At 43.9% G+C, this 27,470-nt stretch overlaps 1 protein-coding gene across 12 annotated transcripts in view; it reads right to left on the reverse strand.

The window, feature by feature from the left end:
- Positions 1-308: 308 nt before the first annotated feature.
- The window catches only part of ITPR1 (inositol 1,4,5-trisphosphate receptor type 1), a 178,909-nt gene continuing 151,747 nt past the window's right edge, over positions 309-27,470 (reverse strand). For 7 of the 12 annotated variants that reach the window (XM_030501144.1, XM_030501146.1, XM_030501145.1 and 4 more), the window contains 9 exons: positions 26,930-27,105; positions 25,540-25,704; positions 23,699-23,894; positions 22,225-22,326; positions 20,398-20,537; positions 18,977-19,142; positions 18,045-18,205; positions 6,577-6,738; positions 751-1,728 (listed from right to left, as the gene is read on the reverse strand). In XM_030501144.1, the coding sequence (XP_030357004.1) occupies positions 1,642-1,728; positions 6,577-6,738; positions 18,045-18,205; positions 18,977-19,142; positions 20,398-20,537; positions 22,225-22,326; positions 23,699-23,894; positions 25,540-25,704; positions 26,930-27,105 (1,355 nt within the window). In that variant the 3' untranslated portion in view covers positions 751-1,641. Of the gene's footprint in view, positions 1,729-6,576; positions 6,739-18,044; positions 18,206-18,976; positions 19,143-20,397; positions 20,538-22,224; positions 22,327-23,698; positions 23,895-25,539; positions 25,956-26,929; positions 27,106-27,470 lie in introns of those variants that run through there. The other 5 variants (XM_030501150.1, XM_030501149.1, XM_030501139.1 and 2 more) reach the window with 2 other exon arrangements.

A 27,470-nucleotide genomic window follows, 5' to 3' on the forward strand; every position in this document is an offset into this window, starting at 1 on the left:
TGGCGTGGTATTTTTAACTCTCACATACTCCAGTCTGGGGATGTGAAGCCTAAATTATCAGTGGGAAGAGCCTGAAGTATCCAAAACTGGAATGCTCACAAGCAAGGTTGCTGGGGCACCAGGGCCTCTTGCTGCTGGAGGAGCAAGGAACTGCTCTGGTATTAAAAGACCAACCCCTGCCCCTCCTGCTCTCTGAGCTGGGAAAAGCACCATCCTTACCTGCAAGGCCCAGGCGACTCTGCTTTTGCGACAGCAAACACCACGCAGCACCTTCAAGGGGGAGACAAACCACCAGCAGCCTCTGACCGTAGAGTATTTTGCATCATTTATTTAAATACCTATATTTATGCATTTACAAATTTTCATAGCTCTGTTTGTAGCTTTTTTTTTTTCCTTTTTAATTTTTTTGTAGACAGTATTGCAGAGAAGTTAGCTTTTGTAAAATGAGGTCCATGTATAAAACTATGCAACAGACTGGAGAGAAAAAAACCAAAACAAGTTTCCTTTCATACTCTCTAGAATCAGAAACCAAAGAAAGTGACTGAATGGAGGGGGAGAGAGAGAGAGAGAGGAAGGAGTGGGACAGACCAACCTCAAACCAGTGGCTCTCTCACAAGCATTACACACGTCAGTGCTCAGCTACAGTCCTAATGGGATAGGTTGTGTTTCAGTCGGTGCAATGCCTGTTTGCTAAAGCTTTAGCAGGCACATAGGTCTCTAATGAAAAAATAAAGGGAAAGGATCCTACACACTGAGAATGCAAAGCCTGGCCAGCCTCGTGATAGGTTTTAGGTGTCGTAGCACAAAATGCCCACAGGAGACTGCACCGACTCACCAGTAGTGCATCCTCATCCCAAACTTCTTTTTGCATAAAAAGTTCCCTTTAAGAAATCTTAGCATTTAAAAAAACAGGTATCTGAGCTCTTCTAGCCTCAGTATTTTGAAGAAGTCACTTGAAAAATACCTCCTGCTTTCCTCCTTTGGAAGCTTCAAAGTAATGTTTTGCTTTAATTGATACCAATTTAACAGCTCACAGATTCCCAGTGTTATCTCTGGGAGGAAGAGGCAACAAATATGGCATTGCAAGATATTTACACACATGGTACAAAAATGTCCAAGGGTATGAAAAATCACCAGTTACACAATTTTGCAGCAGCCTCATTTACACCTGTAATTTTATACCATTTATTACATTGTACTAACACACCAGATTCAAAGATGTGCACTCCCTTTAGGACATTCAGGAGTTACAAATATATTGTGATTGCATAATTCATATTGCACAATTGTATAAAAACATAAATACTAGCTATTCTATAATTTTTTTTAAATACAAAATACATGTCACATAGTCAAATATTCTTTTCAAGTGCAATTCAGGTGCTCTCTTTAAGTCCTTCCAAGAAAAAGGCAATTTTGATAGTTTTGGCACAAAGTTTAACCTCCGTCCTGTGCCAACAGTTCTAATTACAATACGTATGCCCCAAACTTTATATAGTAGCAGTCATATACATACAGTATAAAAACAGGTTATTTACAAGATGAACTGAACGTACACAGAAGCAGCCTCAGTGGTCGGATCTGAGCTCTGGGTTAGCATTACTCGTGCTGTTGCGAGAAGGGGTAAGTGGCCTTTCTGACTTATGCCGGTTGCTGCAGGTTCACATTCATGGGCGGAGGGTGTCCAAGGAGACCGATGCGCTGTTTCTGCTTCCTCTGCTCCGTCATCTGGAAAATTAAAAAGTTTGCTCATTAGGCCTAGACACTTCCTGTGCGTCAGCTCGCCGAGGGCCCGGCGCTGCCTCTTGTGCTCCTTGTTCGCTCTGAAACCCACTTTCTACAAGTGACACCCCTCTGTCTGCTGTGAAAGAGGCAACTGTGGCCCTGTCTTGTGCACTCGTCGGGGATGTCCGTCAACTTGCTGGTGTGGCTGGCTACTGTTTTGCAGGAAAAAAAGCTCTGGACAGCAGGCAGCCAGCGGGAATTAGTGCAGAGAGCAGCCCATGAAGCCTCCCCCGTTAGAAATTCTTTGTAACCGGTCCAACGTATGAAGCAGACGAGATGCAGAGGGTGGAAAAAAGGGGCGAACCCTCAAGTGAGGCTGGGAATACCCTCGCCTTTGCTGGAATAGACTCAGGCGCTCCCGCTCTCACCAGAAGGGAGCCAACATCCCTCCCCATCTGCCAAAAGCCAAGACGCAAGGCAGGGCCGGGAGGTTAACCACCTCACTGCCAGACAGCTCTATCTTTGGCAGCGCTTCCCATCAGATAAAATAACGTTTCTCCTTATTAGTGCAATTGTGACCTGAAAACGGATCATTTGTTATTACTGATACTGAAAAACAGCCACAATGCAATTCTCCACTCTGGGGTTTTTCAACCCTTGGGAGGTTTCTGACAACTTGTGTAAGCTGACACGCCACGTAAGGAACAACTCCGGCGTGGGCAGAGTCTCCAGCAGCAAACAGCTGGATCGCTGCATGCACTCCCCACGGCTCCTCAGCGTCAGAGCTCCCGGCATGTGGGATGGCTTGCAGCAGCCGTGCCGAGGAGGATGCCAGGAGCGCCTTGCCTCCAGACCACTGAGGCAAGAGGAACCCAACACTGCTCCTTGGGCACCTGGGCTCCAGAGAGAGCCCCCACACTTTCAAAGCAACGTACAACCACACCACTGCAAGTGATTCACAGTGGCATCAATACAGTGTGCACAAGTGGCCGTGCTCACATCCTGGTGACTCCAGCAGCATGCCCATGCACTGGAAAACCTGGCTGAATTCCCAATAAAGTAATTTTTCATTCAAGCATAAGATACTATTTATTTTTCTTTATGAGAATTAACTAAGCTCCCTGCAAGGCTTTTCCTGCAACATCTACATCAACAATCTAATTTTTTTAGCTTTGGATATTTAATGACAAATGTCAGCTGATATAATTGCTTGTGGAAGAAAAACTCGAGGAGGAGGAGGCAGCATGCTCACACATTCAGCTCATTTGTAACATGTACTTGGATGCATTTGGTTAAGAACTCCAGTTTCAGCGATGGTGAGAAGCCTTCCCATCTCCAGCGCAGCAGACGCCAGCATGATGGGGCAAGCCGGTGGCTGGCCTTGGGTCTGGAATTCGTTGTGGGGAAAGGAATTGGCCAAACCAGGCAGTTCCAGGCAACCTCCAAGGGCTCCTGGGCCGAGCAGCCCTGCACACACCACTGCTTTCACTCAGGCCTGCTGTGTATAATTACACTCATTTAACTACCAGGGAAAGGACTGAAATACGGTAATTCCTCTTGAAACCATAATTAAACTCGACTGCAGCTCAGCGCCTTGCTCATCGCCTGACCCAAGGGGAGGCAGAACTGTTATTTTACCTTTCCAGGAAGATGACAGCAGCCTCTGAGGACAGGTCCCACCTCCCAGTTCTCCGTACCACACTTCTGGCAGTCTGTTTTCACAAAAGGCTTGAAACACTTCACAGGCAAAAGGGAGCAGGAACAGAGGGGTCTTCCCATTGCTTTCTGGTCTCAGACACACACAAACTACTTCCCTGCTGAACCAACTGGGACCATTTTAAACAGCTTCTAAGATAACCCACAAGGTGAAAATACAAAGGGGCAATGAGGACTTCATTTAAAAAATGCCCATGGACACTAATTAGGTTTACTGAGCAAACTAAGAGACATGATTTCACATAGCCAGTAAACTGATTCAGAGGTCACATGAAATAAAAATGGGAAGAAAAAAAGAGCAATGAAAATAATATCTATTTTCATGCTGTGTAGAAAAAGGGATGGTGCACCCTGATGTAGAAGACATACCTCTTTAAAAAAGGGAAGAATAAAGCAATCAAGCATAAAGCAGACAGAGAAATTCAATTGCAATGTTGATGAAGAACGTTATTAATCCTGCAAGATGCTTAATGCTTGTCTAGAGGGCACTGGGTTGCAAGATGGGAAAACTTTATCACATTTACCTAGAGAGTGAATCTCTTGAAAACCTTTGTGGCTGCAATGACTGTACACCTGGGCCTAAAAGGCAATAAAAGCTACACACAACATATTGCAGGGGAGCTGTCAGCTACGGGAATAATGCTGATGGGATTAAAATATGAAACCAAGGGGCCTGAAGTTCATCTGCGTCAAGCCGGACTCTCCGATAACCATACAACAGCACAGATGCATGCTGCCTCGTTCCAAAGGTTATGGGTGAGTTGGAGTTAAGAGCAGGAGCAGGGCATGTGCCAAGTGCAAGAGCAGGACACTGACTGTGCACGCACACACGGACACGCCAGCCCCTGCCCCCTGTGCTGCTCCAGTAAAGCCAACCTGAGCAGCAGCTCCAGCACTGAGTCACCTCAATGGCAACGGAGGTCAGGGTCCACCCAGTGCGAGGGGACTGTCCTGAGCAAGGAGCCAACGTCTGTTAGAGATGCCTCACGCTTACTGACATCGGAGGATGGCCCTGGAAAGGGCTTCTGGATGATTACATCTAATCCCCTGCTGTTGCAGACAATTATGCTGTAATCTTTTTGCACAGAATTGAAGCGATCAAGATTTTAATGGCTCTTGGTGCACTACTTTGTGAAAGCAGGCAAGCTGGATTTCAGTTTCTAACAATTAGAGTCTCCAGAAACCTAACGAGCTTAAAAAGCAAATGAATAAGAGGTTTTCCCTTTATTTAATTACAGTAAAATAAATACAAATAAAAGTTCCCTGAGTTACTTCCTTTTCCTGGAGACAATTCTTGATCAGGAGGGGGAATGTACTGATTTTGTCACATAATTGGAGCATCCTGCAACTTTAGCAGGGCTCTCTGTAATGGTACTTAGGGGAATTCCTAAAAGCTATCACAACATTAATGAAGCTGGTTTCCTCTTTTGCTTTTACAGTCAAATAGCTCTCTAAAAGCTAAGTCCTTCACTCTTATTTTCACAAAGAGCGAGAAGGGGTTTTAGCACTTGGTCAGCCAAGAGCTGCAAGCTTCAGAAAGATATGCTCTCTGATCCAGAGCTGGCTGTGGCTGATGGAAAGACTTCTGGTGACTGCAGACCACTTTGAGTCAGACCCTTCAACAAGAAGATGCAAGACACATGCTTCAGGATAATTGTTTCCAGGCAAAATAGCAAAATCTCTACCCAGCAAGTATTGAAGCACAGACAAAAGAGCAACTGCCTCTATCCTTCATCCTCAAAACCAACTAGATCAAGGGGGTCCATGGCACAGTGTCTGAAAACTAATTACAGTAAAAAGCAGCAAGGTTTTCTGCTCCAAGTCCTACATGTTAATCCCTTCCTTGTGCGCCATGGGGTGTTGGGTAAAAGGGCACAGCTCTATCAGAAATGCAGAGCGTGATCGGAAGGCAGGGAGCCAGGACCTCAGTCAATACTGGCTTCCAGAGACTCATGTCTCCATGAAGATAACTGGCTTACAGAGAAACTCGGCCTACTCAGAGCAGAGGTGGGAAGCAGGAATTCGATTAATATTGGAGAGGGCTGTGCCAACTGTGCTACAGTCGGCAGATCACATCTGAAGAGATAACGAACCAAATCTGTTGGCCATTTCTGCCCTAGGCACGTCTATCAACTGCCCCAGGATACCATCATGTGCAAGTCAGCAATTAATTTTATCCAGTGCCGATATCTATATAAATTTAACTAATTGAGCCATCTGGCTAAGGTTATTAATCCATAAAGATAAGCAACTAGTCACTTTGCCGCCACAAACAGTTCCTGCCAGGGCAGGCAACAGCATTTTCCCGTGTACTTCCAGTTAGGCTGTAATCTGTACAGACAACAATGAAATAAAGCCCTACTGCCTTTGTGGCTTTCACAAAGCTGTCGCTGGGTTTGGGCTGGGAACAATCCCCACGAGCCCCAAACAAGCCAAAAGTTAACACAAGTCCTCTAACTCCTGGGGCAAAAAAATACTGCACCACTAAAATACTCAGGGATCTATGCAGCATTCACACATTAAGCTGCAGCAATAAATGCTGCAAGGCAAAATATTTCTGTGGGTATATCTGTCTGTGCTGCAGCCTAAAGTCTGACAGCAGCCAAATTGTATCTGCATTAGCAGCTCAGTGATAGCACAGAGGAGACCAGCGTGAGCTAACCACTCGAGTGTTTCTCCAGTTTCTCAGTGGGTTTTGAGGTCCATGCAGCAACACAGCGCTTTTATCAGTATCGCACCCTCTGACTTACAGCATCGTGCTAAGGTCTTAAGGTTAAAACCTGTCATCATCACCACCACCACATACAAACATACATACAGGTTCCCTGCACCAGTGAGGACTGATTTAACTACGGCTTTGATTTTTTTAATGCAAGTGTTCCCTTTTTGGAGCGGCTAGTTTGGACTACACCACTTCAGTTCACACTGCCAGGCAGGTCAGCTGCGGTACAGAGCTTTGGAAGGACATTTTCTTTGTTCACTTCTTTCCTAAACATGAGCTACTTTAGAGAAGCTCTTCATGGGTTTGCAGAAGCCATGGAGCTGTAAAACACCAATTCATACAGGAGGCTTGCAGGACCTTTGTCCTGCCCTTGGCAGTGCGCGGCCACACGTTCACAGCCAGCTCTCCCTTACCTGATCTTTAAGCTCCGACAGCTGGCCAGAGAGGTTGGTCACAAGCTTCATGGTGGACTCCAACTTCTCCTGCAAGTTCCTCAACTCATTCTGCTCCCCTTCCGAGTCGCTGCTCACAAGCGACATGGCCCGCATCCGGGGGAACCAGTCCAGGTTTCTCTCCTGAGAATCAGACACGAGTTCACAATTAGCATTTGCAAAATGAAAACCTGCACCCGAGCAGCTGAGTGCAGACAGATCTTCAGTGCCACCCGGGGACATTCCTCAGGTACACAAGCTCTGCAGTTATTTTCATTTGCATCTTACTGGAAAGTTTGCAAAATTGCCTGCTAGAGGCAATGAGGCACTTCAGACATAACTACTGAAAATTAAGGCTGCTTATTGCTGGCTTTTCCTTTCCAGCAACTTACTCTCCCCAGCCATTTCTTCTTCAGATACACTTGAGTGTAATATATGAACACCGGACATTAAACCAGCCCAGATTTCATGTCTGGACATGTATTTTCTAGTGCTAGCAATCTGCTGCCATCTTACAGTCTTTTAACTTGTGTTTGTTGAAGATTTTCTGCTGATAAAGCTGGTTTGCTTTTTTGGTCAAGCAAAGTTTGGCTGTGCTTTCTGATGAAAGAAACCATGTTCTACCTGGAAATACTTTCATAGTTGAAATATATCCTTTTTAATGAAAAAGAAAAAAGAAAAATCATATTCTTACTTGCTGGATCAGGCTAAAGTGTGGGAAAGAATAAGTTACAATGAATTGCTTATAACAGTTTCCATTCAGGCATACAAATTCTCTAATATCCCATGTTTTAGTTACAGTCAGGAACTTCAGTGGACATGTGCTCAGTTTTATCAATATGTACACAGAGGCTCACACAAACACTCATGTACATGCCAGTGATATTAAAAATAAAAGCAGGAATGGAATAGAAAGCCACGAAAGAGGAGGAGGGGTGCACACTGCATCTTAACACCTTAAATTTCAACACCGAACTGGTTTCCTATCAAGTCTGGTTCTCCTCCCACACTGGAGATGCTCTCTGAAATGGAAGTCAAACAAATGCTGGATGAGATAAGGATGTGTGCACTCTCATAGGTGACACTGCAACAGCTGGTAATACTTTAAACAAACCAGATGAAATGGTAATGGGCTACTGGATTAACAGTATCCCAAACCAAAGATGGATCAGCAACACTGATTAACAGCGACCAAAGTTTGCCGTGGGCAGGCTCTTTGCTGAGCTCTCTCTCAAACCTCTGCCTTATTTTTACAGCACTGCAGGCTCTGGCTTTTTGCTATTTCTTGATGAAATCTAACTTGAACCCACTCCCCATCTCTCTGCTCCCCTTCTACACTCACTCATTCCCAGGAGCATCCATCCTGCTTAAATCAGGGTTGTGCACCTCTACAGGGAGTTACAGTCACGTCCTTTCTGTAATTCAGATGAGATGCCAAGACTCATCATCTTAAATTAGTTGCTTCTGATCTGCTTGGAGTTTACTATTGCTGAGATTAAAAGGCAGAAAGCAGGCCCTTTCCCATGCAGTGCACCACAGGATTCCCACATGATGCAAAACTGCCAGGAAGGCTTTTTTTCTCCTGATCTCTGTTTACAGGGCAGATGGTTTCTGCTAATAAAAGGGAAAAAAAAAATATATGTACCAAAAAAATATGCCTTTATCAAGACAAGTGCCAAAATATTTTGGACTTTAGGAAATGACAGTCTCGTAATTAAGATTTAATAACAGTAACAGGCAACATTTCACTGCGTTCTTCCAGCCGTAGTAAAATCCTCATTAGAGAAGAGAGGGCAGGCTCCTCGCTTGTGCTCAGGTCCAGCACCTCCTCCCCAAAGTATTTCCCCTCCCCACCCAGGGAAAACAAACTAAACTGACTGCTGCTCCCTTCCCTGCTCTCCTCCAGGCCAAGGACAAGGCAAATTAGACTAAACTGCAGTTTATATTGGCAGGTTTGCCTGGACCCTCTGGTCCATGTCCTGAGGTTTACTAGGCAGGCACAAGAGCCCTGAAGCTCCTGCCCACCTCCTGCCCCTCCTTCCTTGCTGTAGAAATGCTGTTATTTTACTTGCTCCCAAAGAATTGAGCTGTCCAAGCTCCCAGGCCCCATCCTTGTGAAGGATGCAGGACACGAGGGGAGGAGGACCTGGACATGCCAACCCTTCCCTACCTGCAACATTTTATTAACAAATACCCCAAACATTTTTTGAGGTTACTTTACAATATAAGCAAATGCTGTAGCTGCTGCAGAGGCTGCAACTTGATCATTACGGGCAGGGAAGGTGATGGGCAGTCTTGGATGGTGAAATCAAACCAGAAAGCACTACAGCATTGACAGCTGCAGGCTCCTCAGAAGTTTCATACTAACGGGTTTTCTGAAAGCCCCAGTTCTTGAAGTCACTCGAGTATGGGAAATCTGGGCTTTCACTTGAAAAAACAACAAAACACCTCTCTAGTTCTCATAGCAATGGTGAAAGAATAAAACCAAAAACGCTCCGTGTGAACTCTGCAAGCTGAGAAAGGAGAATGGTAATGAAAGGAGATAAGACTTATGGTCCTCTGGGCAGTCCTCTCTCCTGCAGTGAGGACAGGACTCACTTCTGAGCCAGGTAGTGGCAAGACCCCTGCTGAGTCCTGATCCATTCTGTGCAGAAACAGGCTTAGGGAAGGACCTATATACATCACTTTACCAACCCAGGTCATTAGGCTGGACCTAATGCAGGTTTCATAGACCTACATGAAACCTGCACTCCCATTTCAGCTTGTTGGCACAACTCAAGCCTGAGGTTCACATGGAAGCTGCCACCCAGCAAGAAGTAAGGGGATGTCCACCCAAACAGCCTGGGCAAACACCTTCAGGTGAGGAGCCATGGGGACACACAGACAGGTATAACTGCATTGTGCACGTAAAACAGGCACCAGCGCTTAATGACCTATGGTAGCTGTGGGGACTCTCTGGAGAGGGCAGCAGGGATGCTGCCAGCATGCAGGGGCACACCTCTTCCTCCTCTGCACATGCACTATTTCACAACCCCTTCGCTCTGGCTCTGTGTGCGAAACCTTCAGCCTGTTCCTACAACCCCCCCCCAGCACTGCAGAGAGAAGCTCGAGAGCCTGAATGTGACCAGCCTGCGTAAACGCAGACTTCTCCCCAAACGCCCATCCTTGGCCATACTGGGGGATGCTGTGGGGATGTTTTCTTTTAAACAGATAAATAATGATGCCTCAAGCAGAGCTGGTGAGAAGGGAAATAAGCAGGAATGAAGAAAGGTCAGTGGCTGACAAGCCCGCTGGGCCGGTGTGCGGCAGCCAGCCCGGCTCCTGGCCCCACGCCTGCCAGCAGTGCTGCCTCTGCAGAGCGCTTCTATTCAGGGTTCAATAAAAGATTTATATCTCGATGATCTAGTTTCTGCTGAACTTTAGCTAAACACTGGGGTGCCTTTAAAGACACAGCCTTACATCCTTCACTGGGGGTCTGGTAGTGCTTTAGAAGCGCGGAGTGAACTGTGAAGGGAAAGCTCCCCTTCATCCCTTTCCCTGCCTGTCCCGCATCCTGCACCCTCCCCGGCTGCTGGCACCTCGCATACCAATGCAGTTATGCACTGTCTGCTGTGGTCCTCCTGCAAGCGGAGGCACCGGGATCCTGGTGTGCAGTCAGCTCCCTCTTCCCGTCACAGTCGCAGCTTCCTCTGCTTCAACAGACGAACTGAGTAAAGCCACTGACGGAAGCTGGCTAACCGCAAGTGCTGGGTTTCGGGTTAGCTCTTTTCTAGGTAAAGTTGGAAAAGTCCCTGTTGTAAAGCAAATATCATTAAATCTCAGACATGGGGGCGATGCTGACCGTCCACAATTGGAAATTTGAAAAAGAGGAAGCGGCGCTGCATGATGCAGATGCAATTCATTCTGAGAAGCGCCTGCTCCTCCCTGCTTCTGCCGAAGAGTTTATTCTAAGAAAGGTTTCTGAGGCAACCTCAGCGCGAGCCGTGCCAAGAGATGCATTAGCTCCGCTCCTCGGGCAGGAGACGGCTGCTTAACAGCAGGGACCGGGGCTCGTCCTCACCTCCAGCCACCCCGAGGAAGCCACCACTCGTCTTCTGGGTCTCCATTTACTCAGCTACCCCTGCGCCTAATATTTATGGGGTGCTGAAGGGCTAATTCAACGCTCGTCAAAATAAATCCCTATAGCCTGCCATTGGAAGGCTGCCCAGCAGCCATCACTTAGTCGGGGAAGGCGGCAGCGAATTTCAGTTTCTGTCATATATTGTTAAAAATCATACCCATACAGCTAATAAACAGCTTTGTGAAGCGCTTTGAAAACTCATTTTTTTGTTTGTTTGTGGCAAGATGAAACTCCTCTTGGTTCTTTCTTATGCTTCCTGGAAAAAGCCCCACGTCAGGTTCCCTCTCTCTTCTGCAAAGGGCTCAGCATCACTTCTTCCACACCAAGCTGCACTTGTCCCCTCCCCATAAAAAAAAACAGCACTCCCCCCTCCACACTAAGAGTATTTCCAAATCCTCAAGTGCACCATGTCTTTAAACAGGAGGCTGAAGATAGAAGGTTAATGGTACTCAACCCTCCTTTTTCACTGTTGCCACAGATTAAATACTTAAGCGTCTTTTACACTGGTGCAGAGCAGGGAACTTGGAAGACAGACACCATTTGCAAAGGTGGAAGATGGCCATGCCCCTACATGAAATGACCCTCACAGGTACGTCCCTGTGACAGTTGTGCTGCAGGTGACTCACTTGAGCCGAATGCTGTGTTTATCAGCAGTGAAGTTACCCCACCAAGCATCACCCATCTCGGTGTGACAGAGGTGGACAGCCCTGATGGGAACCCCTGAAGGCAATCTCCTTACTCCTACAGAAAGGACAGTGCCACCTCTCCGCAGCAACCCACTTGTGGCTGTTTGCATCTACATTTTAAATAGGAGCTGTTATACCACGATCAATTGGGCAGGACAAAACAATTAAGCATGCAAAGGCTAAGCAAACAGCTGCTGGTGGAGATGGCTGCAGTCACCCACCTACTCTTGCACAACGCATCCGGCACAGCCGGGCAGCCTGCAGAGTGCTCTGCGGCACGGGGTCACGGGCTCCGGGTACCGGAGGAGGCAGCAGCAATGACTCAGGGCACAGCCGCCTCGCCCTGGCTCCGGGCCACTTCCTCAGCACACATGGACAGCCCCCACGGGGCTTTTTTCCCTGGCCAGCGCTGCAGACTGAGCGCTTCATTTTCCCCAGCGCGTCACCCTCCATGGCTTCCAGTTGGAAAACTTCCCCCTTTCTCCCCAGTGCGCGCTGTCGGTGCCCCGGCAGTGAGGACACGGCACCCACCCTGCAAACTGCTCTGGGATCCACCCGAATCCCAATACATTATGCAAATAAACCATTACACAGAATTGGGCTGAAGCCTTTGCTTGTTTTCGTCCACCCGGGCCCTTTCTCTGCCACACACGCAGCCAGAGTGAAACCTTTGGCTCACCAATGGGCATGCTAACCCAATATTCCCAGCACCGATGCCTGCCCAGGTGGTTTATCAGGGAAAACCAAGGACTTGGCCATGGAAGATTAATGCCAGCAACAGGAGGGTTTTTTCTGCAGCATGCTGCAGGGCATGACAGCTTGCACACATCCAGAGGGCAGAGCATGCCACCACTGCGCAGGGAAGATGAGGCTGACCAGCCATTTCTCCCCATGCAGCTTCTGGTTTGCACTTTAATGCCGATTTCAAGGGTGGAACAAGTTGCTTCGCTATCTGAATGCAAAGCTCGGTACCCGTGCCTATGACACAGTGTTTCCAGCAGCCAAGGGCCTTCTGCCAAACACACCTCTTGGCTCTTTTATGCCTCTGCCATTATTTATTGTTTAACCCTGTAATTATATTGGCTAACTCTGCTAAGGTATCTCAAGATGCAGCTTGTTGGGAAGATACCACCAAATTAAGCACTGTCAGCTCCAGTTCAGATCCTGACCTCCTCAGTCCTCCTCTCCCAGCTTGTGCCCAGCATCAGCGTGACTGGGAGCCCTCAGACCCCACTGTCCTCATCTATAACCCAGCAGCTACATACCAGTTACTTATATAGGCCACTCTCTTCTGCATCTGCTATTGGTTTGCTAAGTATGGATATGACAAACCTTTCTTATCCAATTTTGCCTCAAAGTAGAACATTTCCAGGCACAAATTACGTACAAGTTACATGTCACTAAGTTTCTAATAGTTTCTCAGACTATAATATCAGCTGTATACACATCTTTTGTCAATGCTGGAATCATTAAGCCCCTTTTGAAAAGCTTTGGGTTTGAAGCATCATAGCCTGCCATTTGTTATTCCTATAGGTGCTGCAGTTCAAAACCAGTCTTGGCCATGTCCTACCGAATTATATTTGATATAGAGCCTAGGGACACAATAACCCTCAAAGCCATCATCATGTGAGCCTCAGGCAGGTCATGAATCACACGTTCCTGCTGAGTTTCAGAGCACAGTGACAATAGTGGCTGGGTGTTTAACTCCTTATGAGAGGTTTCAAGTTGAGCTTACACTTCTGTAATTTTTATTGTATTGTATGTATATTGAATGTAATTTTTAAAGCCTCACACCAGTGAAGCCTTGCCTTTGCTTACTAGGAGGTTACATCTCGGCAGAAGTTACAGGCTACACTGGACACTCAAAACCAGTAGTAAGAAATACCTTCCTCCTATGGTATAGCACATAGCTCAAGAGAAAAAGAAAAAATACCCAAGAATATAGTTAAATCTCCAGGTTTGCACAAAGAGGTTAATTAGGGCACAAAAGGAAATCTTTAGCCTTCATTTTCATTCCAAATTCCTTTAAGGATATCTGCACCATCACTCTTATTTACAAATGGTTCATTTTCAAATGACAACACAATCCAGGTTCAGGACTCGGTGCTCTGGACGTGTGCGCTTGGGCAACACCTCACATCTCTCTAACTCACTTGTGTAATAAAGGTTAATGGCATGGATCCTGCTCAGTGCACTAAAAGTCTGTGGAAACTGCAGGAGCTAGGTAGGAAGCTTTGTGCTAAGAACTTTTCCAAACAAGTCTTTATTTTCAAGGTGCACACGTGTGTGCACAAAATCACTCACAGCCATGCGGCTCTCATCTGCACTGCTCAAGCACTGGTGTGAAGGTGTACATGCAATCCCTGTGCTGGGGTATGCAAGAGGTGTGTATGCAAATATTTGTGCATGCAAGTGGCAGCACACTGCAGCTGCATGCACAACAGCTTACGGATGCACATGAACCCAAAGTGTACATGTGGTTTTTCCATGTCTCCAGCTTCAGAGTAAGAATTTTTACATATTATAAATGCCTGCAAACAGCTGTTTGTAGCAGACCTTTGCCAAGACTCAGTGACAGCTGTACTGATGGGGCTGCTGCTAGCGAGGCTGCCACAGTAACTGCAGGCAAACGCAGAAAACATCAGAAGAAATTCTCAAGACAGGATGGGTAGATAAGACATTTAAATGAACTAATCCGTAGGGAGTTGCACCGAGTTCACATTAGTCACTTGGGTGTGGATGTCAGTGTCTGGCCAACACGATAAGTGGATCCCCCCACCTCCTACACACATGGAATTATTCAGACATCACCTGATCTTCCCTGGTGACTACAAAGCCACACAGCAGCTGAACCATGTGCCTTTGTTCCTGGGAAAGGGAGGAGGCACTGGACTACCAGCTCTGCAGCACCATTAGCATAGCTCCCAGATAAACACTTTTCAAAAGACATCGATCCATCTTGAAGCTGTGCTATCTTAAGTGCACATCTGCAGTGATTTAGCCAGATGCACAGAAGTTAGGTCATCAGGAGGGCTTTATAAACACCAAGAATTAAAGACTATCCCTATTACCACTAAATGTTTTCTCTCATCCTACAGTACTGTCTGTGCTGTTAAACAGATATTAGGAGGCAATTCGAGATTGCATTTCCAAGGTGAGCTGCTTCATGCCAAGCTTTGTTTGCCATCTCTTGAAATCCCTGGGGTTATCAGCCTCGCCAGTGCTGGTGAGGACCTGAGGACAGCGGGTGAGTCACTGCAGCAGCCCGGGTGTGTACGCAAGCTCAGCTTCTACATCAAACAGAACCAGCAGTTCATTTCCCCCCTTGCATCGCTCCAGCAATTCCCAGCAAAGATTCTTAAGATATCCCAAGTTTTACATCATACATGACAGCAGGCACATGCTCACCTTACTGATGAAAGTGAGTGTTATCCCTATTTACAGGGGGAAAAGCTGGTGATAAAATCCAGGCCTCCTATCAGAAGTCGGGACTTGCAGCTACACAACCACTGCAGTCCGGCTTCCCCATGCGGCTCCACGGACATGGGGAACTTAAAACCAGTCTGAGATCACAAGAACCAAGAGACCCCTATTTGTATCAGAAAAACGTTATGGAAGTTATAATTACAAATCAGTACTACTAGTACAGGATATTAGGTTTAATTTTGTGAAATCACTTTAATTGTTATTTTGATCAGGCTTATAGTGCTCAAAGTACTTCTAAACCTTAAGCTCTGTTTCCAAGTTTAACTTCTTTCTGCATGCTGCCTTTTAACTTAATAAGCTTCTATCCATGAAGAAACACAAAATTCACTAAAGAATTGTAGTTTATCATTGATTTTTAAAGCTACAATTTCTCTTTATGCTGGGTGAGATCCCTGCAGAGTACCACGTGAATTCTATGGGCAACACTCAGCTCTGTCATACCCAGTGCAGTGGATATCCTCAAAATTGCCTTTCTACACACAGTATTTTTAGACAAGAAAACATCAAAATTCAAGATCACTCTTAAAGCTTCTGAATATTCACTAACTGGCATAAGTGAAATTGTCCAGGATTCTTTTGATACCACAGTGCTTAAAATACCTTTAAAGCACTGAACCAGCAGCACTGGATGAACCTCACAAGCCAGTGGTGGATATAATTTTGGTGTCCTGAATTTTTTTTTCTTAATGTTCAGTGGTGTTGGCCAACCCACAAATACCAAATGGCAGAGGCATTTTCTTTTACATTTACTTATTTTTTTACTATTGCCAAAAGGCAGAAATCCAAGTTTTCTAAAGATATATTGTTGGGAGTCAGAGCAAAGGTGAAGCATATCTGAGGTGTATTCTGTCATCACAATATGATTTGGAGCACATTATGCTTCCTACCCTCAACTACTAAAAATGGGTAGAAATTGCAGTTGAACAATGGTACCATGTAACAGCTGCTGGAAAAGACATGCCCCATCTCTGTCATTATCAAAGATGTTAGAGTGCCACCTTCAGACTGAAAATGTGGGGAGAAAATCCCTTTTAAATCTAACCGTGACATCAGTAGGCTTTCCTGGAGAACCTGGTGGCTGCAGCCATTAAGCAACCACAGGTTCCCATTCACCCTCTATACAAATCCAAAATGAACCATGCCCTCCAAGAGATGAATCTCAATCTTTGGAACCACTGACATATTTAAGGCTTTCCTTTTACGTTCTAGATTCATGGGATGAAGACAGAAGGCTTGAGTAAAAGATGAACCGTGCCCCAAGTTACCCCTAGATATACCTTAGACAGAAAAGATTTCCAACTCTTACAGAAGTATTTAAAACAGGCTTGGTAGAGAAATACATTCATCGTGTTTTACACTCAGATGTTCTAGGGCAGAAAATAATGTTTTTAATATTAAAGGATGATGGAAAGAAATTGCTTCTAATTTTCAGAGTAAGCTTTGCCAGATCAGTCCTAAGGAGTATGTCAACAGCTCAATGCTGCTGAGCACCACAGTGTCAGGGCAGCGGCAGCCTGAGCTGCCCGGGTCACGCCTGTGCTGGATTGCGGCACACCACTGATGTGCAAAGCAAATTAGCTTCTGTTCCACCGCTCGTACAGTTACACCACTTCCAGCAGCACTGCAGTGAGACCCTGCTGTTAGTGCTCAATTTAAAACTGGCTCATGAAATGCAGAAAAACCAGCAACTACAAGACATACGCCAAACCTCTACCTAGATCATAGTTATATAAAATTGCATCTGCATGAGACACTTGGACTATCCATAATCTACCCATATTCCCATTCAACTCACAGTAATTAACCCTTGCGGACATTTCTATGAATGGGAATTATAATTAAAGTTCTCCAGTTTTTGTGTTTATTGCAAACATATTTAGTGACTAGTGTTTGGTTCTTTCCTTATTTGAACTGCTAATCTGAAATAGTTAATACATTGTTTGCTAATTGAAACTTTTAAAAACGATTTTAACACAAAGTTGTCTTTTACAAGCAGAAACACTTTAAAGAGTACAGGGCTTCTCCCTGAAGTAATGCTTGCTGCAGTGGGATAAATAAAGGGAGCAATATAATCAGACAGACAAGAAAGCAGCAGTGATGTACTGAGTTATCTCACTGTGCTAATCCTCTATCAGGTGACTTCTCACAAGATTTCTTTAAGCCCTCATTACAGAGGCAGAAATCCAGAACTAGGACATACACTTTAGTGACCCCAAAGTAACATGTTTAACCTCTAGGAGATCTTGGTGGGATTTACATGTTGACTGGGCCACAACAAATTGCCCACTTAAAGGTAGGTTGTACCTCCACAGCAGAAAAGGTAGAGACAAATAAGAAAAGCATTCAGCTATTTATTCACCTGAAGGCAAATAAAGAAATAGCTAATTCAGTGTTATAAATCAGAAACAGCTTTTGCTAACCAGCCAGAAGACACGCAAATTAGTAATTGGGGTTTAGGATCTAATTCCAGGAGCTCTGAACCTGCAGCTTGGCAGAGACAAGGCTCTTAATACTCTCATTAAAAAGCCTTACAATTGAGTAGATATTAATTTTAGGGTTGGTTTTTTTTTTTTACAATAATAAGCTAAAATCATATGACAACAAATCCTACCAGTCAGTTTAAGATATTTATGCTGGGGCAGGTTATAACCTGTTATATACTTCAGACACTTCCACCAGCTTGAAAATGTTCTCCCTCAAACAGTTTTCAAAACAGCTTCTCTTCACCCGATTTAAAACCACAGAGGCTACCTAGCTGTCCCTGCTCACTGCCACCCACTTCAGCACACACATGGAAGCGTTTAGGAGGCAGAGAAGCTGCAGGTACGCAGCCGCAGACCACTGTGTGACTGCAATGCTGCAGCACATGTCAGCTCCTGCAAGTGCCCCACTGCACCACCCGCGACAGGCTGCAATGTGCTGCCAGCAATGCAGCGTCTCTTACAGAGTTACCCTGCCAAGTACAGCTTAAGTACATCTTTAGAAGATGCTTCTAAAAGGAAAGGCATTGGATTAAGCTTATTATTGCAGAAAAAAAGTCTTACTCCAAGTATTTGCTTACAAAACAAATAAAATACAGAGTATTACATTTACCAAATATGCCACTAGATTGGTCTAATCTAGAGGGGAAAAAACCCAAAACAAAATTCCAAACTCACCTTGATCATTTCTGCCACATAACTTTCTGGTCCTGTATATTCTGTAGAATCTTTTACTTTCACTAGCACAATAAAGCATAAATAATGCCACATATTGTGCTCTTCTTTAATGTGCTCTTCAAATGTGACTGTCTTGTTATCAAACTTATCTCTTTCCAAACCTACAAGAGTGACACATATAAAACTTACTATTTGCAAACTGGTACTAAGAAAATGAGCTCTAAGAACAAAACTTGTTTCTACAGCCTGCTGCACTTCAAAGTCACAATCACTCTTAAATGAATGCTGAATAACAGTGATAAACTCTCTAACGAATGCCCCCAATGTAGCAAGAAAAAGAAGCATAAGTACTGCTCACACTTAGTATAGGTAACAGAAGACTTTTGGTGAAAAAAAAAAAGGTAGCTACCTCGTATGCAATCAGTCTGATGGATTTCATAACACACCTCCTATATTTAGGCAAAATGATACCAAAAGCAACATTTGCTTTGCCACAAACTTCCAAAGGTTACTTCTGTCAGTCTGTGTGTTATGCAACTTCTGCACGACATTCAACCACCCGAACCTCAAAAGCTCAGCAGTTTAATTCCCAATCTACTGATGGGATAAACTTTCACAGGCACTACTCAACACTCTGCACCCTTGGAAAAACAAATGTTTATAAAAATCTCTTCCATTCCAATAGGAAACTATTCTTTGAAGCACAGGAGAAAAAAACTAAAGATTTAAGGGAAAACGGCATACTAAGCATATATTCCCCATTTCTTTCTGCTGCCGAGCCCCTGTGCACGTGGTACCCAAGAATATCAACTAGCCAAGGAATGCAAGGTAGGAACAGCCAGAAATTCAAGACTCCTGTTTCATGACAGTTTGCAGCTATCCCTGACTTTGACAGAGTAACCCCTTATTCTTAAGAGTGTTTCTATACTTACCACAAATAAAGCAAGTAGTTTTTAAGATTTCTTCTTTCTTCTGTTTTTCACTCCTTAAATCAGCGAAAGTGTCAATGATCACACCAAAAATCAGGTTAAGGACAATAATGATAACCATGAAGAAGAATAACAGGTCATATATCACTCTAGCAGCAAAGAGAGGTTCCTGCAAGACACATATTTTAACAATTAACAACTCAAATAAATACATGCAACATCTAACCCTCACCATGCCTTTCTCAGTTCAGCAGAGTATGATGCCCCATAACCCCTCCCTTTAGAGTCTTCATTTCTGATGCTCTCCAACAACTCAAAACATTAAGTGAAACTAAAATGCAAGATTACTGAAAGAAAAGCCATATTAGTCAGCTACCAGTATGCAATGTCTAGAGTTGCTCTTTCTGCTGTCCAAGTCTGTCCTCTTCTTTCTCACTCATACTGGAATCTGTTCTCACGCCCAACCCTGCAAGCCCAGTCAAATTACATCCTTACATTAAACTACTTATATATCAATGTAGCATCAGTGTTGACCATAAAGTCTTTTACTGGAATTTAACAGTATTCATTTCATTTATGCTAGCAACCATGGATGTGGACATGAAGCTGGACTTCCCGGTACCCACGGCATATTTATTGCAGGCCTGAATACCCAAATACCTAACTCCCATTTTCAGAATCATCTTGCCAGTGGGTGCCAAACTTTTATTAAGAATTATGTAGCTTTTAACCCACTGTAAGCTGAAAATAAGGCTAAATATTAGAAAACACTTTGAAATTGCAGCTAATACAGAGAAGCATTCACTCTGACCAAGACTGCTCTTTTGGCCCTAATGCGGTTTTGGGGAATGGGCACAAACAACTAAAGCAGCAGCTATACAGGCAGTTTTGGGTATTATGAAAATCCCCGCTGCTTTGACTGGTCCTCACTCTCTGATGATGGCTCCAAACAAAATCTTTCTTTCCTTTCCACAGTGCCAGATCCAAACTCGTCCCAGTCCCTCCCTGTCCTCCCATCATTCTGTTTTACACATCTTACCATTTCCAAGGGATGCTCCCCACAGAGGGTATCAGCTACTACTGCATTTTCATCCTGCTGCCTCATGTTACTCCTTCACTAGCTTTTACTTATCTTATTTCTTCAGATCCTGAACTCCCAAAGCACAGATTGTTGGTTACCCCATTTCTGTTCTTTTGGGCCCCATTCTGGACAGCCTTCAGGCTAAGAAAGCCCTAAAATAAGGATGGGTAGAAAACTGGCTGCTGTTTAATGTGGTACTACACATTAGTCTACAAGTGTGATCCCTTCTAGTTGCAATGTATCCTACATCCGTTTAAAGGGAGTGTATACACATATCCCCCAGAACTCCATCCCCAGCCCTACATGGTTATCACTCTTCCGCCCCCATTCAGTGATAATTTACCTCTTTGGATGGTTTCCTGAGCACATCACCTACTCCACCCCCACTCCTGAGCCCATGACTCAGTACAGTAACAATGCACATCAGTAACGTCTCGCACGTATGCTCTTTATTCTCTTCCTCCATTTCTTCAGCAATCAGTTCTATTAACACAGCAAGCAAAGACACGTTTCAAAGGCAAGAAGATCAGTTTTAAATAATCCTCTCCATTCTTTGCTGGTTATGCTCTCTCCCCTCTTTGAAAAACTGGCCAGATTTCCAGCCAGTGTTGCAAATCTCCTTAGCTCTCACCAAGAGGTGACCATCGGAGCAGGTATCTCTGCTCTGGTTCCAGCCCACCCTCCTCTTCCCACCAGCAGACTTTTCTTTTGTGCTTGAACTGCTGTCTTTGACTTGGTTAAATATCTCTTTCCATTTCTGTTCGCATGCATAGCTCAGATCACCAGATGCCTGTTTATACAGAATCATAGCTTTTTGACAGCTCAGAGGACAAAGTGTTGCCTCTTACACTCTCCCCTGGTGCCTAACAGATTGCACAGCCTTTGGGCTGCACTCAAAATGGCAACTTCGACTTGTATTTTTCAAATGGCTAAAATATCACTGCTTATGGAAACAGCATTTTGCTAAAAAAGTAACAGTTTTTTTGACCCTCCCTTCATTTGGCTGAAGCCTTCAACTTCACTGTTTCAGTTGGAGAACTGCTAGAATTAATTACCTAATCTCATACACTCCCTGTACCCATTAAAAGTCTCATGACTTGCATTTGATCATAAAAATGCTCCTGAGCTGATCCCACCTTCCCACAGACAGCCTTAGAAAGGCCCAAAGCCCCATGCAACCCAGAAATAGCCAAAACCCAAGATGGTAGAGAAATAGCTGAAGATTTGGGCATCCTTAATATCCCTGGCCACATAAGACTCCAGTATCAGGTTAATTATTTATGATATAAAAACATCTCTGGTGTTTTCCTTTCTGCAGCCAGAGTGTATAAAGACAAAGCAGCACACTCCTCCTGGAGCTGAATAAAGCAGCTATTCCTGTATCAATCTTGAATCTTAGTTTATGAAAGAGGACACGTGAGCAAAACAGAGCCATCTCCTCTTGCAAGCATGGGCTTGTGGCCATTGTTGACCTTTGAAATATTTGACCATGTAAGAGCTCCACTTCTAAGAGAAATACTGATGTTCTGTCTGGCTCTCACAGCCAGCATCATAAATCTCGGAGAAGTAAATTACATTTTCTAGAAAATAAAACTGAAATATGTCAATGCCCAATCTGAGGCTGGCAATTATGCTACAAGTAATCTCTCACATGCACTTTTTGATTTCAAAAACCCCCAAACCTAGCCTGTCTACTTAATCCATGCAGTACTTCCTGCCATGATATTAAAAACAGTTTCCTTAGTTAGCTAGATAGAATAAATGACAATAAAAGATGTTCTGCTCCGTATTTCACCGGCTATTATCCTTGGAGATCACATTTAACAGCCTAATGTTTTAAAATAATAAACTTTGCAAAGAGGTGAACTGCATCACTTCCTTCTCAAATTGATGTAGAAAATTAAAGGGTATGACAGTTTTTATCAAAGTATGGTTCAGTTTTAAGTTTCTCCAGTGTAATCACTTCATGTAACAAATGTTATTTATGATGTTGGCCTAAATTAATCCTATTTTAAGTTAGATAGTCTCATGACACCTTTGTTCTCAAATCTATTACATAGGATTTTTAGACATTTAGACAAAAATTATTATTTTTTTAATTTAAGGTGCTTAACTAGAAAAAGTGTGAAGACTCAGGGTGTGAGTTACGAATTCAACAGCAGATACTCACGGTCTGAAGGAATGACTGAAGAACAGTTCTCACTGCTACCCGCTTTGCATACATCTGAATAGAGAAACTCCCCGGTCATGGTCTCACCTGGTTCTGTGCGATCTAAAAACAGAAGGTGATGAATCAAATGGATAGTTTAACCTTTTGTATGCTTTGGAAGACCACTTCTCAGATATTAAGGTACCCCATCATATGCTGTGTGCAGTTACTAGCCAGATTTGTAATAGTGTATTATCCTGGAGTTTAGAAGGGCACAGTGCTTTCCAATTTACACATTCAATGATTCGAGCAGAATTCTTATTTCTATGAATTAAAGACCAAAGTTGTGCATTTATTTTGCACCAGCTCCAAAGCTGAGAAAGTAACTGAAATTGTTCCAAAAATACTATGTTCTAGTGCACAGTGAATTTTCAGTTTCTTGAAACTTGCTTTTCGATGCCTTGCAGGTACCAAAACAAACCTAGTGTCCCACAGTAGTAAGTCTCTGGCATATCTTCAGCCTCATGGAAACATGAAATAATAGGGTCAGTGAGGTTTGCGTCTTTCACAGGGTTGGCAGTAAAATTAGAAGAAATAGTGGTCATGTGAAATACTATTTGTCTGAACAGCTCAAGTGTCAGAGAAAAAAAACTCCAAACCAACAAAGACAGAACAAAACAAATCCCAAGCCCCTCCTCTAACAAATTTCATTTCCGTGCTTCCCACCCACTGAGTTAATTGCTTGATAATGCAAGGTAGAAAAAGCCCCAGATTTTAACTTACAATAAGCAACCTAAGTTCAGCACAGAGAAGCCTGCTGTGGAGTTTAAGCAGCAGCAAGTATTTGAGGGAGGCTAATGCTGCCTATAAAAATTATGAGCTAAGAGGTAGAATCAGAGTTAGAGAAACCTCTGCTTCACAGGAGCATCTCTTTGATGCCCTTCATTTACATTCACTCTGTTACTTCAGATAACTTTTGTTATGCTGAAACTAAACCCCACAATTACAAGCCAACATAAGCATCCAGTATCTGGCAAATGAAGGCAGAACCGCACTTTCCCAGTGCAGAGCCTTCTCCACGATGGCCTACCTAACGTCTGCTTATAATTAAACTGGGGGAGGAAGTAGGCGTAGCTGAATTAGATAATCTCAACTGTTTTAGCAAACAGTGAGGGGAGAAATCTCAACCGCGTGCAGGAGAGCCCAAGTGCTCTCTCCAGGGGTTGTTCCTCCTCCCCTTCCCTCTTTGTGCTGCAGCAGATTGCAACACTTTGTAAAAATATTGGGTTATCCGTTTGCCTCAATCAGTTTGGGTTTTGTAAAAAATTTATTTTCTATTTAAATAGTGTCCTTTGTAAGAAAGAAACTGTCAAACTGGAGAGGTAATTAGTAGTCTTGCAAGAGGTGAAAGACTGGAAGACACTTAGGAAACCCCACAGAACAAGAGCCCATTACTTTTGAAATGAGTAGGTTGAAATGAGTCACCGGTACCAACCTGGCAGTAATGTTTCATTGGGGAGCTTGTCTACTTCCAGGATAAAGTCATCTTTGAAGAAGAGGTACCCCACTATGGAGAATAAGTAGACCAAGATGAGAGCGAGAACAGCAGTAAGGATGATGGAACGCCCATTGCGAGTGACGCTCTTGATGACATTCAGCAAGGTCTCTTCTCGGTACACCAAGTCAAAGAGCTGGGGGACAACGAACAAAAGCAATGGCTGTTTCTCATGTGGGCTGCCAACACCACTGGTGGCACACTACGTGTTGGTATAACAATACCAATCTGATGTTTTAGAGAGCATTTAAAGCACTTCCCCTCCCCTTTCCCCATCCTCTCCACCCCCTTTTTTATAGTTATCTGAAATTTAACATGTTAGCAAAGGAAAACATAGCAGGAGGCAAAGGAGATGGGTCTCTCGCCGCCATTGCACCAGTCTTGTGCCATGCACTTTGAAACATGAAGGCAGCTGTACCCTCCTCTTATCTGCACTTCCCAGACTCCAGTCCTGAGCAGCAGCTTGGGAAGAAGTCCCTGCCTGGTGTGAGGCAGGTATTCTTGCTTAAGTGCGAGACGTACAGTGCATGTTTTAAACATAAAGCTGCTAACACAAACTGTTTATCTTTTTTATAGTACTATCTGCCCCATCGCAGTCTCAGCATAGCTCATTTCAAAATGCAATTAGCCATCTCCTTTACGTCTTGAGTGTGTAGCTAAATGAGCAATATATTTTGCCCAAATTCTTTGTTTAAATTTCTTTACAGATTTTTCCTTCATTTTTCACTCCCCTGGGTCTGTGACAATCCATCAGCACAGCACAGGCAGGTTGCTGGCTATGCTGGCTGACAATGAGAGAACAGGTATTTGTTAAATTGGACCTACATGAATACAGAAAATAACCAATTCAGGTACCAGATCATTAAACAAAGGGACAAAAATAGAGTGTTCTGAATGGGATTTAAGGTTTGCTTTAAAAATGACACATTTTCTCCACCAACACTAGATATACTCCTTCTGTGCTTATTCTTAGAAGTATTGTGCTGTGAAAGATGAATTCCATCCCAAACAGAAAAAACACATATGCCAGGCATCTGTGTCAGTCGTGCGAGGTCTGGAGTCTAGCTGCAGCTGAGGAGACACTCCAAAGTTAACCAGCTACTCAAAAAGCATGGACACTATGTTATCATTACTGACAATAACAGAGTAAACCATCTTAAAGGCTGTGCACCTCTTGCTCACTGTGGCAACTCCAAAAAGTGCCTACTGTTCAGCTAACGTTTCTGCGGCTAGATTTGTCCATGACTTTTTTTGTCCCATGTAAGAGCTTATATGACTTTAAGAAGGCTTAAGCCTTCGCTAAGTACTGATATTACTTAAGAGTCACAACATTTTAAATTTCTTTTTTTATCTTGGACATCAGAGCAGGGTCACAAGCAATAGATTCAACCTAGGAAACCTATGCCTTTGAAGTCTGAGAACTAAAGTACACAGCGAAATGCTAAATACCTTCATTGCAACAGCACACACGTTTACTGTAACGAGCAATTTTAACTAATTTTAACCTTAAACACACATTGTATAATGTACTTAAGAACAAAAAAAGTCTCTGCTTGTCTGTACAAATCAGGAAGAAGAGATGTGGCAGGAGTCCTGTAGCCTCCCACTGTAACCTCTCCCAAGCAAAATCTGCAGTGTATGGTTCTTAAGAGTGCCTGTACAACCATTTTCCAGTAGCAGAACAGCAAGCAAGTGGTGTACAACACATCTAGATATGCCCGAGATGGGACTTTACAAACACACAGACAACAAAACATTCTGAGAGCAAAGTGAATACCTACCAACAAGCTATAAAAGAATTCATGTACGAAGAGCCCCAGAGCACAAATCAGAAGGTACAACAGGTGATAAAGAAACTCAACATCCATGATCATTGCCTTGTATCCTCTAGTGAAAGTTCCACAGTTACCCACAAAACTCATCAGAAAAATGATTTTATTACAAACCTAAGGAAAGATTAACCATAAATTAGTTACAACATGTGGCTTGCAGGAAGAAAAAAGCAATTTTTCAAAGCTGGAGGTAACTCGGCTCCACGATGACATCAACAACCATGCTGGATTGTCTGTTACACAAAGCACTGCTTTCTGCTGCGTCTTCTGCACAGCTGGACTGTGAGCCTGAACGGAAACTGCACATGTCCAATAAAATGTGTGCACTGACTCCTGTCTCCAGCTTCTTGTCAAGGGCCTCGAGACTAAGATTTAAAGAAGAAAGTTCCCTGGTGTTAAGTTAAACTTTTCTAAAAACCGAAAGCTCAACCCAAACTACTCCTGTTCTAAGTGTGGCACTAAGCGTGTCTCCAGCCTAAGGCAACCCTTACATTTCTGATACATCCCCCATTGCTTGCTAATAAGCAAGTGCTCCAGATTCCCTCAGTAATTCACTCTTGGATCATGCATCCAGTAATCCTCCTGTGTAGCATTGGCCACCAATGCCAAAGGAAAGCTGCCTTCAACTTACCTGGAACCTGCTAAATGCTACAATTACCAGTAACAACCATCACCCTCACAGTGCAGTTCTGACTGTAGTACATGGCACTCGGTGACATCTTTTGAAGACAAGGAGTGCTACTAAATGATGCATTTGAAACCTGGGCACTTTGTAATAAAGATAAGGACTTTGAGAAGATGCATCTTTGCACAGGTCCTGCTGACTCAGTCAGAGAAACCCTTTTGGCTCACTTGCCACAAGAGACCACAAGTATCCGGGTTTGAGCATTAATGAAGTTCTCTGGTGGCTCAGCTTACATGCTCGGTCCACACATTACTGTCACAAAACTGCTTAGTGTCAGCTTTTGGCTGGCAGGTAGACTGCAGACAGACATTTGGGAAATGCATTGTTTAGTGAATCTTACACAACCCTGTAAATGCTGCAGCTTAGTCACTGAATGGCTGAACAACCGAGTACTTTAGGGTCACAGAGACTTCTTTACATTTCTGGCTGGGGTGGGAGCTGATTCTAGACTGTAGCGGAACTGACTGAAAGCTTAGAGGTCTCCAGCTTGGGGAACCAAGATTAAATGAACAACAGCAAAGCACTTCTGCTAGAAACAAAAGAGGGATTTACTCCTCCCACCCATTCCACCACAATGTCCCAGGCTATTTTTGCAGGTAAGAAACCCTTACATAAGATGCAAGAGAACTTCAAAAAAGCCCACTGGATTCTTACATTGAATGCACCCAGAAGAAATAAAGTAGGTTGTAAACCAATTGAAAATATTAGTCGTAATATTGTAGAAGCGATTAGGGCTCGGATGCCGTGGGGCTTAGGAAGAGCTATAACGATGGCCAGAGATATCAGCATCGCTGTCCACAGCAAGCCTGACAAGTGGGGCTCCAGTGTACCTAGGGTGGAGAGGAAAAAACAAAACCCATTTCAATACTTCGTGTAACCAAACAAATGCCATTTTGTCTTTGGTGGAGCATCATTAAGCCTCTTGTTCAGACATTACTGATTTCAAAGCAGCAAAGTGGAACATCTGAGCCCGATGCCTTCAGCAGATTTTAATTACAAACTTGTTATTAAGGCATTATGTAAATGATAAGTACCAGTATTATAGGATTCTTCATTTTAGTGTTCATTACTTCTACACCTTGCATGCTGAAAAGGAGAGGCATTTTTGCTAATGTGTTCTGTGGAGGCACTGAATAGGTAGGTGAAGACAGACAACATACTCCTCCAGGTTCAGATTCACGGATTCTCTTATTAT

The sequence above is a fragment of the Strigops habroptila genome, chromosome 11 (assembly GCF_004027225.2).
Source record: "Strigops habroptila isolate Jane chromosome 11, bStrHab1.2.pri, whole genome shotgun sequence".
Taxonomy (NCBI): Eukaryota; Metazoa; Chordata; class Aves; order Psittaciformes; family Psittacidae; genus Strigops; species Strigops habroptila.